The sequence below is a fragment of the Barbus barbus genome, assembly GCF_936440315.1.
Source record: "Barbus barbus genome assembly, chromosome: 28".
In the NCBI taxonomy this organism is placed as follows: Eukaryota; Metazoa; Chordata; class Actinopteri; order Cypriniformes; family Cyprinidae; genus Barbus; species Barbus barbus.
The window spans coordinates 3,614,411-3,630,293 of NC_136756.1; the positions used below are offsets into that span (position 1 = coordinate 3,614,411).

A 15,883-nucleotide genomic window follows, 5' to 3' on the forward strand; every position below is an offset into this window, starting at 1 on the left:
CTGGAAACAAGCGAGGAACACCTGCACATCCTCATCACAGGCTGCGGCTCATCAGGCGGCGGCTAGATAAGCCACGCAAGCCCCACACACAGGAAGAGGACTCCATGAGACCAAGCACTAACTCGCATCTCATTTCTCCCACAGACAGCAGCGTGTGACCGACCAACCCCCCCTTGGACACTACACGGACTCACAGCACTGGGAAAGGAGGAAGACAGCACTGACCGCACTGGAGCACTCCCAAGGACCTTTTTTCCCTTCCTTGCACTTCACACCACCTCAATAAAGCCACCCTTCGGGGCCTTTAACCTGCCTTCCTTGTCGTGTGATTCCTCACCCCGTTACACTGATGGAGAATGCGGGCAGATTCGTGAGGAATCACCGACAAGCGATTTCCCTGACCTCATCTTTTTTTCTTTTTGTTTTCCCTGTTTTTTTTGTTATTCAGGCGAGCGCTCCTCCCCTCACCATGGACGAAATCCTCCAGTGGCTCGCCGAGGTTAGTATCCGCCAGCAACAAATCGTTGAGCACCTCGCCACCTGTCAGGGAGAGACGGAGCAAGGGCTCACGGCTTTGCAAGCCGCCGCTCAACGCGTTCCACTGCCGGACCCTCGAGTGCAAGCCACGAATTTTGCTCCCCATAATGCTCCCCATAATATTGCTCCCCATAATGACCCCACACGACGATGTGGAAGCCTACCTCCAAATGCTGGAGACAACGGCAACCTCCGAAGGATGGCATTCCGACGACTGGGCACGGGCGCTGGCTCCCCTGCTGACGGGTGAAGCTCAGCGCACGTTCTTCACTCTTCCCACAGCCTCCGCTAACCAGTATGCGGAGGTTAAGAAGGAGATCCTCGTCCGCATGGGATTATCCCCTATCTGTGCCGCTCAGTATTTCCACGACTGGGAATATAATCCCCGTCTGCCAGCCCGTGCCCAGGCCGCTGAACTCACGCGACTTGCACAACATTGGCTGCTCGAGGGGACGTCATCAGTCAGTCAGGTGGTGGAACACGTGGTGATAGATCGTCTGCTTCGAGCCCTTCCCCGCTCCCATCGACAGGCAGTTGGGATGAGGGGCCCAACCACCACCCTGGAGCTTGTAGAAGCCATCGAGCTGGCGGATGCAGCCCAACGTCGGGACACTGGGGAGCGAGCGCCGGACGGCACCCAGTGACCTTTTGAGCAGGCCGGCGGTTTCCCCTCTGCAGGATGAGCCCATGCCAACAGAGGCTGCTGCGCTTCCCACACGGACATGGCTGGCAGGCTGCATTGTACACCGTGACCTACCGGCTGGGGCTCCAGAAGTGTAGGTTAAGGTGAACGGGAAGCCGTTCCGGGCCCTCCTGGATTCGGGCAGTGCGGTCAGTCTGGTGCAGTCTAACATTCTCACTCCACGGATGGAGTGTAAAACCTTCCTCTCCATCACCTGTGTCCACGGGGACACCCGACAAGTGCCCGCCCGCAGAGTGACCATTTCGGCTATATCCGGCACCTGGCCCATCGAATTCGAGGTCGTGAAGGACCTTCCCGTGCCAATCGGGAGAGACTGGCCCGGGTTTGACCGCCTGCTGGGCACAGCGACGCAGCCTGCCAGCCCTCGAGGGGACCGCCGGAGAAGGAGGCCCAGGAAAGGACCCCGCCAGCACCCCGTCCTTTTGGCTTCGGACAGCGGGAGAGATGGTGAGTCCCCCTCCCAAAATGCTAACCATTTTTATGATGTTTTCCAGCAGGTGACAGGAGGGGGATCATTCGGGAAGGAACAGCGAGAGGAAGACCGGCTGAAGCATTGCTGGACTCAGGTCCGAGTCATTGAAGGCAAGGAAGCTCAGCCTGCCCCCCATCCTCTCCCGCACTTCGTGGTCCAAAACGGCCTGCTCTATTGTGTCGCCCAGCGGAGGGGGGAGGAAAAATTATTGTTGGTGGTGCCACGCACTAAAACGGAGACCGTATTGGAACTGGCCCACTTTCATCCCTTGGCAGGGCACCTGGGAGTGGCGAACACGGATCCAACGGATCCGCGACCGCTTCCATTGGCTGGGCCTCAAGGCAGAGGTGAAGATGTTCTGCCGAGCCTGCCCCACCTGCCAAGTGGCGTCACCCAGGATGCCTCCCCCCAGTCCGCTGATACCGCTGCCCATCATTGAGGTGCCCTTCGAGCGCATCGGGATGGACCTCGTGGGGCCGTTGCCTAAATCTGCCCGGGGACATGAACACATCCTGGTGATTGTCGACTATGCCACCCGGTATCCAGAAGTAAAAGTTCCCTTTCGCAAAGCCACCGCGAAAGCCATCACCCAGGAACTCTTCCTGCTCTCCAGCCGAGTCGGCATTCCAGCAGAGATCCTGACCGATCAGGGTACCCCCTTTATGTCCCGGCTAATGGCTGACCTCTGCCGGTTGTTGCGGGTGAAACAGTTGAGGACCATCGTCTACCATCCACAGACCGACGGTCTGGTTGAACGCTTCAACCAGACCCTGAAGCAAATGTTGAGACGGGTGGTCGCGGAGGACAAACGCGACTGGGACCTCATCATACCCTATGTCCTCTTCGGGATCCGCGAAGTCCCCCAGGCCTCAACTGGATTCACCCCCTTCGAGCTCCTCTTTGGCCGACAACCCCGCGGCCTCCTGGATGTGGCGAAGGAGGCCTGGGAGCAACAGCCAGCAGCCAATCGCTCGGTGATCGAGCACGTCTGCCAGATGAGGGAGAGGATCGACGGGTCATGCCTTTAGTCCGGGAACACCTGACAAAGGCGCAGCAGGCTCAACAGCGCCACTACAACCGGGCAGCCCAGCCACGGGACTTCCAGACAGGCAACCGAGTCATGGTCCTAGTCCCCAACGCGGCCTGCAAGTTCCTGGCCACCTGGCAGGGGCCTTACACGGTGCTGGAGAAAGTTGGGCCAGTTACCTACCGTGTCCGGCAGCCAGGAAGAAGGAAAGCCTGCTGAAAAAGGATCATCAGCGTCGCCCTGGAAACAAGCGAGGAACACCTGCACATCCTCATCACAGGCTGCGGCTCATCAGGCGGCGGCTAGATAAGCCACGCAAGCCCCACACACAGGAAGAGCACTAACTCGCCATCTCATTTCTCCCACAGACAGCAGCGTGTGACCGACCAGCCCCCCCTTGGACACTACACGGACTCCCAGCACTGGGAAAAGAGGAAGAGAGCACTCACCGCACTGGAGCACTCCCAAGGATCTTTTTTCCCTGCCTTGCACTTCACACCACCTCAAAGCCACCCTTCGGGGCATTTCACCTGCCTTCCTTGTCGTGTGATTCCTCACCCCGTTACACTATCTATCCATCCATCCATCTATCTTTCCATCCATCTATCTTTCCATCTATCAAAATGTTAATGATTAGCTACAAAGGGGGTTACAGTACATCTGAATATTTTCACACACATACAGATTGGACTGATTTATTTCCCATATTGCAGTGACTGCTCTAAAATATGAGACCCCAATGTTTCAGGAGTTTAGGACACTTATTCAATAACTTTTATTTCATATTTGGGTTTATGTATATGCTTTGTTTTTAGATTATCAGATTTTTTCCAAAGCATTGTTAGATGCCAGTGTTTCCAGTCATGGCTATGCAAAGATCTGATTTCAAAACAGTATCATAGCTATTAAACTATATCTTGTTATTGTTTTAAATCTGTATTTAACCTCAGAACGATCTCAAAAGAAGAGCTGCTAAAATCTGATTTTGAGGTGTATGTGCTTTAAAATAAAATGATTATATTCTTAATTCAAGAGATGAGGGATTGTGAGAGTCTGACAGGAATCAGTGTTGAGTACTGTAAGGTTAGCCCTGCCTGCTTTACTTGTTTCAAAATGATTAACAGTTGAAAACATTCATTAGAAATCAGTTACATTAATAAAGTAACTGAAACAATTACACTTATTACATTTGATTAGGGTAATTTGTAATCTGTAACTTTACATTTCCAAGTAACCTTCCCAACACTATTTATCTGTCTGTCTGTCCATTCCTAACATTCACATATGATCTTTTATTTTAACCTTTTGGTTTTAATATATATATACATGAAAACTTTTTGAATTTGAAGATCAAGGTAAATTTAACTTAATTTGTCTTCTGGAAAACATGTATCTTCTGTAGCTTCTGAAGGGCAGTACTAAATGAAAAAAAATATGATATTTAGGCAAAACAAGAAAAAGTACTCATCTTCATTCTGTTCAAATGTTTTCTTAATGCATGTTTTTCCTTCTGGAGCATCAGTGAGTGTTTCAATCTTCTGTAATAGTTGTATACGAGTCCCTCAGTCGTCCTCAGTGTGGAAAGATGCATCTCAAAATCATACAGTCATTGTTGGAAAGGGTTCGAATACACAAATGCTGGTAAACCAAAGAATTTGTGGGAGCTGAAGGATTTTTCTGAAGAACAGCAGACAGTTTAACTGTTCAGCACAAACAAGGGACTCATGAACAAATATCACTAAACAAAAAAACAACAGCTTTGGATCGTTCAGGTAACAACACAGTATTAAGAATCAAGGGGATGTAAACTTTTGAATGGGATAATTTTTATAAATTCAACTATTATTTTCTCTTGTGGACTATATGTAAACATTTTATGTGAAATCTTATTCAGGTCAGTACTAAATAAACAACAACATGCATTTGTATGATCCCTCTTATTTTGGTAAAAGAACATTTTGCAGATTCTGAAAGGTGTATGTAAAGTTTTGACTTCAACTGTAAATATGTATATATAGCCTATAATTTTTAATGAAATGTTGCAGAAAGAAAGAAAATGTTTTATTTACACTGAATCTAAATAAAGTAAAAATTCATATCTGGTTAAACTGTATTGATGAAGTGTGTACAGGCATAAACATTTCTACATATTTTGAAACTGCAATGTCTACAAATACTTCAAGGTTATTCTAGTTATCTGAAAACCAGGTGCATGGATTGCACTTCACAATTACTGTATCGATGTATGCGTGTTATTATCAGAAAACAGTAACAGAAATGGTGCTCACCAAAGTTTTGATGCATACACTTAAAAAGCATGAAAAGCAGAGCTAGATTCTCCGATACTTGCTGCCATAGTTATCCGTAATGTCCTCAGCGTGTCATGATGGAAAAGTTGGAGTATATTGAATAAAAACATACTTGGTTTAGTATATTCTTTATTTAGAAATAAAATGTGGCATTTAAATATGTCCAGAAGCATTTCTATTGAACTACACCGTTCTTGCAGATTCAGGTGGTTTCATTTGGCAAAACCCATCGAAGTCAATGGCGCTATAACTAAAGAGTGATTGAACGCTGAAATACTCACCAACTGAACACCACACTGCGACTTGTGTATCTCTTTAGACAGGGACTTGAGATTTGACATTGGATTTATAAAACATACATCAAAAACGTCATAAATGATTTTATCCTCATGTTTATAAAAACATGAAATAACGGAAAATATATATCGGAAACCTTTAATTCACTAGTAAACCATATATTATGTAAATGTACTGTATATAATCGGCTTCTTCGTTTCCAGGTAGGTCCGTTTTGACAATACTGATGTGCTGGGCACTCGCCCTCTCCCAAAACATAAATTAACAACAATAAATTAAACTCTCTGCACTTCCCAATAGCATCGCCGCTATAAATACAAAAGGATCTATACTGTAAAAAAAAAAAAAAAAAAGTTGAGCCAACTTAAAATTTGAAGGCAACCAGTTCTCTCAACTTATTTTTGTAGGAGACTCAACTTTTTGTTGTATCAACTTAAAACAACACTCAAAAATCTGCTGAAGCTGGTTGCCTTGAAATTTTAAGTTGGCTCAACTTTTTTTTTTTTTTACAGTGTATTGTTGTTAGTAGTGCTGTCAAACGATTAATCGCATCCAAAATAAAAGTTTGTATTTACATAATATATGTATAGTGTATATTTATTATGCATAAATGCACATAGTATATAAATTTTGAAAATATTTACATGTATACAGTTATATTAATATAATTTATATTATATATAATATATAAAAATGTTTCTTAAATATACATGCATGTGTGTGTATTTATACATGCATAAATGAAGAGTTCATTTGCAAAAACAACTTTCAAAAATCATGTTTTTTCATTGTGCATTCAGAATTTGCTTTATCAGAATTAGATTGGAATATTAATTATTCCAATTAATCTCAATCAAACTGCAGTCGGGTTATTTTATTAGGTAAAAATAACAAATACAGCTAACAAAATCAAAACATAAAAAAAACATTAAAAATAAATAAAAATGGAGTAATCTGTTTCTGCAAATAAACTCTTCAAACATACACAGGACACACACATATATTGTGTAAACAAACACTTATTTTGGATGCGATTAATTGTTTGACCGCACTAAAAGAAAGTTTTAAAAAGAAAAAATTCTCTCATAATAACGGCAAGCTACCCTGCGGTGCCAAAATAATCCCAAAAACATAGAAGAGTCCCATGAGCAGGTTGAGCTTGGCAGTCTTTTGAGGGATCTTAGCGTAGCACTGGCGGCGGAACTGCCTCTCCAGAGGAAAGGCCATGGGCAGCGTGAGCAGCGGCAGAGCCATGCTGATGGTGTAGCGCGTGGCTAGGATGCAGAAGAGCAGGTAGGGCACGAACAGCAGCAGGTTGTAGATGACGTAGGAGAGCGTGGGCCCCACCAGGATGGCCAGGGTGACGATGCCCGCCTGCTTGTCTGAGTCCATGTCTCGCGTGTTGTTGCTGTGCAGGATGGCCTCGGTGTTGAGCGCCAGCGGCACGGCGTACACCAGCGGCAGCACCGACAGGTAACCCACCTGCACGGCGTGAGCGAACATGACCGCCAGGGGACCGAAGGTGATGAGGATGACCACGTCCCCCAGAGCCACGTACTTCAGTCCGATGCCTGCGGTTAAAGCGCAAGAACACGTCAAGAAATAACGCATTAAACTGACAATAAAGCAGATTTTGAATTTTGAAATGCGGTGCGTTAGGAAAAAAGCCATCAATAACACACAAAACCAGCAGAACCTCAATTCAGACCGGGCAATATACAGTCAAACCAAAATGTATTCAGACACCTTCAACATTTCTCACATTATCAGTTTATTCGCTATAGTTTAGAAAACGGTAATAAAAAAATGACAGGAACTCAAGAGTTAAACTGTGTCAGAACAAATCAGATAACTTTGATAGAAAGGTATGTAATGAATTGGGTTGTATAGCTGTCAGCTGTTAAATTTAAGAACACAATTAGATAAAACCTATTTAGCTCGACCAATTACCAAGTAATGCTTCATTTTGTTCAGTCTGTGGTGGAAAAAGATCACATTAGCAATTAAAGAAAAACACTTGATCAGGTCAAAGTGTCTGAATCATTTTTGCTCCCAAATCTTACTGCTAGTCCACTGTATGAAGAATTTCTGGGTGTAATGTGTCCGTTTGCTTTGTTTTGCTCTCCTCACTTACAGAAATTAACTATAGTGTCCGGCACCCACTAGTAAAAAATATAAAAAATGATATCTGGTCTGAATAATTTTTGGTTTGGACAATATGAAGTATATTTATAATTAAGCATTTGATAGATGACAGGCTTTGAACAATTCTCTAGCAGTTGCTGCCAGATCCATCCAATAAGCTTTAAACAAGCAGTAATAAAGTAAACATGGTAATGACATTACCCACTTATATTTCACTTAAAGCTGAAATGAATTGAAGGGCTCTTTGTTTGCTGGTCTCCACTTAAGCCAGTTTTGTTCATGATAGAGTAGATCCCAACAGAGATTTGCTTTAATTCTTCAAACGCTACACATTTAACCCGCTTCACTACATTTACCCATGTTTGTTGTTAGCACAAGCAGACCGATTTTAAATTAAAATTCTACTGTCTTCAACTCAGAAATGCAAGGTTATGCAGAACTCCGTTTCATATTCACAATTCCCATTCAGATGCATTTACACAGACTGGTTAATCCAGCTCAGAGCTGACATGAATGCATTTACACTGCAATGCGATATGATTTATAAAGAAAATTATATTTTTAAACATGAAACCAAAAGTCGCTGTCCAAGACCACAAGTGTGTGTAGAGCTTTTGATTATCTGCTGGAACAGATCATCTTATTTATTTTAATCATTATTTCTTTATAGATCTTCATTTACACATTTTGATACTCTGTACTATAAAATCATAGAAGTCCTTGTGTAGAAGCACCTTTTAATTGAGCTGCTTGAAAAAAACTAATTTGTGCATCTAAACTAAAATTAATTTACACTCAATTTGTTTGGGAATCATGCAATTTCAGGGCACATGAACGCAGTAAGATACAATTAGAGATGGTGTGGATTTAGTGTGCGTTAAGAGCACTGAGCTTTGCAATTTATCAGATCTGGGACAGCCTTGCATATTTGTATGAAATATATATTTTGCAAAGTGCATGATCACTGCTGTAGTGTACACACACTCTGATCTGGACAGGAGCAGGAAGACAGAATTGAGATTCATATGTCAATCTATTTCATTCCTAACACCCATGTTTCTTAATTTTATAATCACCAACAAAATTAATGGGACTATATTGCCCAGCCCTATATGACAGCGTTTTAGTGCCGCATTAAAAAAAATAATAAAATCTAAAATTCCAAGAATAAAGTCAAAATTATAAGAATTAAATTGTAGAAATTAAAGCTATAATATTTTGAGAGTATAGCTTATATTGCACATGCAAATGGCCCGGATTGGGAGCACCGCGAGGAAGTTGCCAGGCCCCCGGAATCGATTTGAATAAATTATATATAATAATCCCATATATATATATATATATATATATGGGATTATTATCAGAAATCATTCCACGTGTCATATACTCACAGGGACAGTATGTTTGGAAATAATATTTCACTACAGTTGCATTCATCATTTGTAGCGTGCCAGCCACCCAATAATAGCAATAATTTTGAGCTTCGCTGCTTTTAATACAACACAGACCAGCTTACAAATTCTGTCAGTTTTATCATGAATTACAAATGATAAATTATAGAATGACAGCATGATATAAACATGAAGGAACATCAGAAGGCATGGGGAGAAAAAAAACAGTATAGCCTACTTTAATGAAACACGTCTCACTAATCGTAAAAATTATCGATTCACATGCCGCTTAAACTAATGTGGCATGACAGATTGCTGTATTCGCCTCAGAGTGCGTGAAAAACACATTATTGTAAGACATATTGTTTGTATTTCGCTTTAAAACTGACAGAATTTGAAAGCCTAGATGTTGGAATTTCTCCCGGTGCTCCCAGTCCAGGCCATTTGCATGCGCAACACAGGCGATACGCTCAAAATATAATAACTGGGTAACACTTTATTCTGATAGTCCACTTTAGACATTCTACTAACAGTGAGTAACTTTGCAACTGCATGTCAACTAGCAGTCATTAGACGGTCTGCTTAATAACTTCTAACACTTTTTTTGATGGGTCCACAACATACTATGAGAAACTTTGCAAGTATATGACAACTTATTCTACTAACCCTAAACCTACCCTAACAGTCTACTCTGAGAGTTAGTACACATGTAGTTGCAAAGTTACTAATAGTTGATGTCTAAAGAGGACTATAAGGTGTAACCAATAACTTTAATGCTGTAAATGCTACGACTTAAAGGGATAGTTCACCCAAAAATGAAACTTCTGTCATTAATTACTCACCCTCGTGTCGTTCCAAACCCATGAGACCTTCAGAACACAAAGATATTTGTGATGAAATGTGAGAGCTCTCCGACCCTCCATACAATATATATAATAAATAATATAATATATAGACAGCAAGGATCCTGACACGATCAAGGCTCAGAAACATAGCAAGGACATCGTTAAAATAATCCACGTGACATCAGGGGTTCAATCGTAATTTTACAAAGCAGCGAGAATAGTTTTTGTACACAAAGAAAACAATAATAATTTAACAACAAATGAGATAAAACAGTTTATAAAAACCTATCTTCCGGCATTTTGGAGAGTATCCCAGAACGTAATTAACGTAATCAGTGTTAAACAAAGCAGATTATGTTCTGGGATACTCTCCAAAATGGTGGAAGACGGTAACTCTGGGAGAAGAACTGTTGAATAAATTATGTTATTATTGCTTTATTTGCGCACAAAAAAAAAGTTCTCTCATAGCTTCATAATATTACGGTTGAACCCCTGATGTCATGTGGACTGTTTTAACGATGCTACGTTTCTGAGCCTTGATCGTGTGAGGATCCTCGCCGTCTATGAGAGCTCTCGGATTTCATCAAAAACATTTTAATTTGTGTTCAGAAGATGAATGGAGGTCTTACGGAACGACACGAGGGTGAGTAATTAATGACAGAATTGTAATTTTTGCGTGAACTATCCCTTTAAGTCTCGTAACTTTGACTTCATTCTCAAGATATTATGATTTAAACTTTGATTATATTAACGTGGCACTAAAACGATGTCGTATTAACCTCAACGAATGCGTGAAAACCAATCAGCGTATTCACCTCCAGTGTATAAAAAAGAGCTTGACAGTCCTCCGAAATAAATGAGAGCTAGATGCTCTAGTTTGAGGGTGGACAGGAAGTAGAGCAGAGTGGCACAGAGACATCCTGCCGAGTACAGCGCCGCTCCGAACATCACCACGTCCTGCGGCTTCAGGATCTGATCCACTAAAGTCCTGTCGTCGCTCTTCTTATGATCGATTCCCTTTGAGAAGTCATAGTAGGTGTTCACCAGGTTCCCCGCCCCGTGGACCACCAAAACGGCCACGGCACACACCAGGAGGATGAGCAGGTCCACCGAGCCCTCCAGCTTATAGGCCAGAGCGCTGCCCAGAGCCACGGGGGTGAGGGAGGCGCTGAAGCTCCACGGCCTCAGGGCCAACACGTACGCCGCGCATTTGCCCTGAACGTCCAGCGCCATCCGGGCCACGCGGGACAGACGACTGCCGCACTTCCGCTCCACTCCCAACGGCTTCGTCCCATTCAGTCCATTAGAGCCAGAGAGCAAGCCGGTCTGATTTAGGCCATCGCCAGCTCAATCCACGAGCGCTTCAGAGAGATCAGAGGACGCAGCTGTCCAATCACACACACACAAAAACATGATGAGAACAACGACCTTGAGCAGCAGAAGAGCTGAAGCCATTTCCAGGCTTCTAAGAAACTTGCGTAAGCTTCTATAATAGTGCATTAGTGCTGACCACTTCATCAGCAATTTAAATAATAAGGGATTTAACAAGGCGAGTTTATTTATATAGCATATTTCACACACAATGGTAATTCAAAGTGTGCATTTAGGCACACTTGGATCCACTTTCAATCCAGCGCTCTCCATTGACTTTGTATTGTGGGAAGCTGCCTCCTCGTCCTTTCTGACTTCTAACAAAGAACAGAGCAATGCCTAAAAGCTGCTGTGTGACGAGGTGTACAGCAAACAAGCTAATAAAAAAAACAGATCTACGTTTTTATAAGCTGTCGACCCAAAAAAACAAGCGTTTAAGCACACAATTATAGATGCCGGGGTATTTCACGCTGGGCCATTCAGTTAGATCATTTCTCAAACAAAAGGAAGGTGAGGAAAAGGGGCACTGACATACACCAACAATAGTTTCTCAATATATCTCCTCCTCTCAGGTTCACATCGGGTGGTGAAATAATCTTTTGACATTAAAATAATGAATGGTTCCTAATATGATACGTCGCGCTCTACTTTTGCGTCCTTAAACACTCGTCGACAGCTTATAAAAACGTAGTTCTGGCTTATAGCTTATCCCTGGTATCCCTTCGGCCAGGTACTCTTCAGATTTTGGTAGCACGAAAATTGATCTAACTAGCCCAAATAAAATAAAGACCATAAATGTGAATCAAAAACATTTTCAATACACAAATATCAACGAACATCAAGGAAAGAGTTTTATTTGACTATTTACAGGGTATCTTATTAAAATCAATTTAAAGGCAATTTATGACTGAGCCGCACAAGTAAAACTGTACGAGTGGGGTTGGACAATATCTGTGCTAACATTAAGTCATAAAATGACATGATTTACAACTACAGGTTTCACAACAAAAAAAATATTAAAAAGGTATTTCAGCCTTTAAATCACTTTTATGAAAAGGGATAAGTCAAACATATTAATTATTATATTAATTTAAAACATAAATGACTAAATTGTTTCGATTCTTAGAAGCCACCACACATGAATACTGTAGTGTTTTTGAAGCATGCTATAGTAAAGAGTATTATACTGTGTTTACAACACTTTAATGAATGCTACAGCATACTGTAGTATAACTATAGTGAACTGATAAACTGTATAAAAGCAGACCGCCCTTGTAAAGGTGTTACAAGCCATGAACCAAAGCAACCAGCTACGAGGAGAATCAGCATTCAACATTACAGACTTTGGTTTGAAGCAAAACAGAATATATAAGACAATAATATTCAATAATTAGGGAAACAAACTACAATCCCTTGAAGCATTGCAAATGCTAGAATCAAATTAAAAACAATGGAGAAAAATGCAACTATTTATTTAAAGTTGTTGATTAGCTTCTCGATTATTTTTGTATTCTGTCTATTTGTTTTCTTTTTATTTAAAAAAAAAAACCTTGCTACGTGTACTGCATTAAGCTAACTGAGACTTGTCATAGCACTTGCATAGCATTGCTCTTTTGTTGATTTCGCTTGCTTCCATTGTCCTTATTTGTAAGTCGCTTTGGATAAAAGTGTCTGCTAAATGAATAAATGTGATGTAATGTATGTGAAAAGCAAGCATTTTTCATTATGCCCTTCAAAAACTAATATAAAATAAACAAAATATGCCAATATGCATGTTTTTTGGACACGTACTATGATATTAAACTAAATAAACCATCTCTAAAAATTGACTTTGCCACATTCATTGTTTTTCAATGTCTTTCTGTACAGTAACAGCACATTTTATCTGGAGTGCCTGGTTTCACTGATGTTAGCAGCAGTATTTCTGTACAGTATGCTTGTGTTCGAAATGCCATACTATCATACTACTCTGACTAGTTCTGCAGCATCCAGTATGTATGCTGCGCATAGTATGCTAATTTTCTGTATGCATGGAATACCCAGATGACCTACTATATTTGTCAGAATCTGCTAAATATAACTCAAGTTACACTGAAATCAGTACAGAAGCTGTGTCTGAACGGCATACTATCATTCAACTCCTACTGTACTGCAGTATGCTGGGAATACTGGGAATAGTATGTGAATTTTCTGTATGCATGGAATGCCCGGATTACCTGCTACATTTGCTGAAATTTGATGCATGCATCTGAAGACACTGCGTGGGACACTGTTTCCCAGAATGCAACGCGCTGCATGTGACCTTTCATCTTCAGAAGTACGTCTATACATGTAAACTATCGCTGTGCATCTAAAAACAATATCATTAGAAGGACATAAATCGTACTTTAATCTCTGCGGCACTTTCCCGATCAAGTCAAATGACGTCACCTCTATCTCTATAGTGCTTTTGAAGTGGATCAAAAGAGTTGTCCTAGCACAAGAATGCATTTTGGTTTTAGGGCAACTTTGACGAAAGGTTTTGATCCACTTCAAATGTATTATTCAAATTAATAATAATATTAATATTGCAGTAATATAATATAAATTAAATTAATATTTCAGTTATGCAAGCAGCTCTAAAAAGAAACAGTGTTTTAACTCAAAGGAGAAAGTAAATATTTGAAAAGTGGAAATTAAACATTAATAATACAGTGTGCTTAGCTGTAGGTAAGAAACTACTATTCACACGCCTGCTTCTAAAGAACATGCTGCTATCTTAGTGTAAACAGAATTGATCATTATTTGCACTTAGTGTAACTGCTTAAAATATCATAGTTCAGTTAAAGACAGCTCATTCAGTTCAGTCCATGGCTTCTGTAAAGTTCTTCAGTTATGAGAGGAGTTTAACTGGGCAATATAGCATTGTTTACTAATATGAAGCCTTAATAACAAGCCTTTGTAAAAGAATAGTTAGCACATTTGTTTGTAAGGTAATAACCTCGACAGCTGAGCTGAATTAATGTTTGTTATGTGACAAATAAGCATACTACTCTGAAACATGTGTTGTATATTGTATACTGTTTCACACACTAGTCTTTAACAACAGTAGGCAGTGTACACTGTGCAGTAAGCAAGTATGCCATCAGGAACACAGCCTATGATCGTGTAATCGAGCAGTAATGACAGAGTCACGAGGTCATGGAGCTGTGCAGGTGAGAGCTCACCTGCTGATCATCATCCAGTTACTCATCTGTCACATACACACGCGTTCAGCGGCGCTTTATCGCCACAGTGAAGCGTTTCCTCCTGACGGACTAATGCTAATGCTAATGAGAGAGATTACCAGTGTCTGCGGGGACCGTACCTGCTCCGCACTCGCTTCACCACAGTTACTCCAGGAGCCGCTCACAAATCCCCGCGGGGTCAGTCGAGACGATACTTACACGACATTAGCAACATTTACTGACACACACACACATCGCCGTTTCCGTCCCGCACCGCAGAGCGCCCCCGCGAGAACGGCCCGAGCGGAAACACGCGCAGACACTTCGTTCCGCCCCGAGAAACCCCTCTCGGGTATTTACATTATCCAGAATTACCCACTTCATTACAAACTTGCTGAATTTAATAATAGTACTTGCCCCAATTGTTCTTCTTGTCTTCAGTCTGAAGACACGATCAGTGATTTATTTTGGGACTGTGCTTATTGTAAAGTATTCTGGGTTGACTTTTCCTATTTTGTGAAAAAATATTTATATTCAAACTTTTGTATAACCCCAAAATTGTGTTTTTAATACTCTTTGAATTTTTAAATTTATTATTAATTTGTTGCTATTTCTTGCCACATTTTATGTTCTTAAATGTCAATTTTCAAAGAAAACTCCTTCCTTTTTTATTTTCAGGAATATTTGGATATATATGTAAACTATAAAAAGAAAATCTAATAATTGTATTGCATGTGTCACGTGTGATTCTTATAAGCAAACATAGTATGCCTTGGATTAATGTATGTAACTCTCGTTGCTTTTTGTTCTAATTCTATTTTTGTATTTTTAATTGTTTTTCTTTACTGCATAATAATAAAAAACAAACTTCTCACAGTTGGAGCAGAGATAGGAAAAGCTAAATATTTATTTTTATGAGGCGTTGTGTTAAGAAGGTAAAGGAAAGAAGGCAATTAATACATTAATGAATAGAATAGATTCTCTCTATAAAACTCAGGTCATTTGTTTTTCAAGAAAAAAGACTAAAAGTAAATCTAAGGTTGTAATCAGACACTGGAACAAGTTTCATAGTTTCTGGACGAGTCTGAGGTCTAAAATAACATTTGGATTACATGCTCAAAATATAGACAACTGTTAAAAGAGAATTCAAATTCATCCAGAAAAATCTTTTGCTGACTTTTATGTTGTTTGAAACCTGTATGAGTTTCTTTATTCTGCTGAACATTAAAGATGATGATGTTTTGAAGAATGTGGGCAAGCTGTGGCTTCTAGCCATTCACTGTAGTGTTTTTATTCCCATACTATGGGAGTCAATGGCTAGTGTCAAATGAAGGAGAATAAATGATGACAAAATGTTTATTTTTGGATGAACTATCCCTTTAATATACTCTGATTCTTGGCTGGGACTGGTTTGGAGGATCATCAGATCTCCATAAAGAGAATAGAGATGTAATAAGATGTGCAATAGATTCAGCAACAGCATCACTGAAAAACAGGCTGAAAACCCAGGCTTTTAGGATGAGGTGGTGGTGCTTTCAGACTGTTAGACAGCAGCAGAGATGGGAGAAATATCTTGGGAA

At 41.0% G+C, this 15,883-nt stretch overlaps 1 protein-coding gene across 1 annotated transcript; it reads right to left on the reverse strand.

Annotated features, from left to right (window-relative positions):
• Positions 1 to 6,205: 6,205 nt before the first annotated feature.
• LOC306848682 (ubiA prenyltransferase domain-containing protein 1) lies at positions 6,206 to 14,599 on the reverse strand. Its single transcript, XM_079383373.1, has 3 exons — positions 14,444 to 14,599; positions 10,542 to 11,111; positions 6,206 to 6,916 (listed from the first exon to the last, which is right to left on the reverse strand). The coding sequence occupies exons 2-3, from the start codon at positions 10,957 to 10,959 to the stop codon at positions 6,429 to 6,431; spliced, it is 906 nt and encodes a 301-aa protein (XP_079239499.1). The 5' UTR covers positions 10,960 to 11,111; positions 14,444 to 14,599; the 3' UTR covers positions 6,206 to 6,428.
• Positions 14,600 to 15,883: the final 1,284 nt, after the last annotated feature.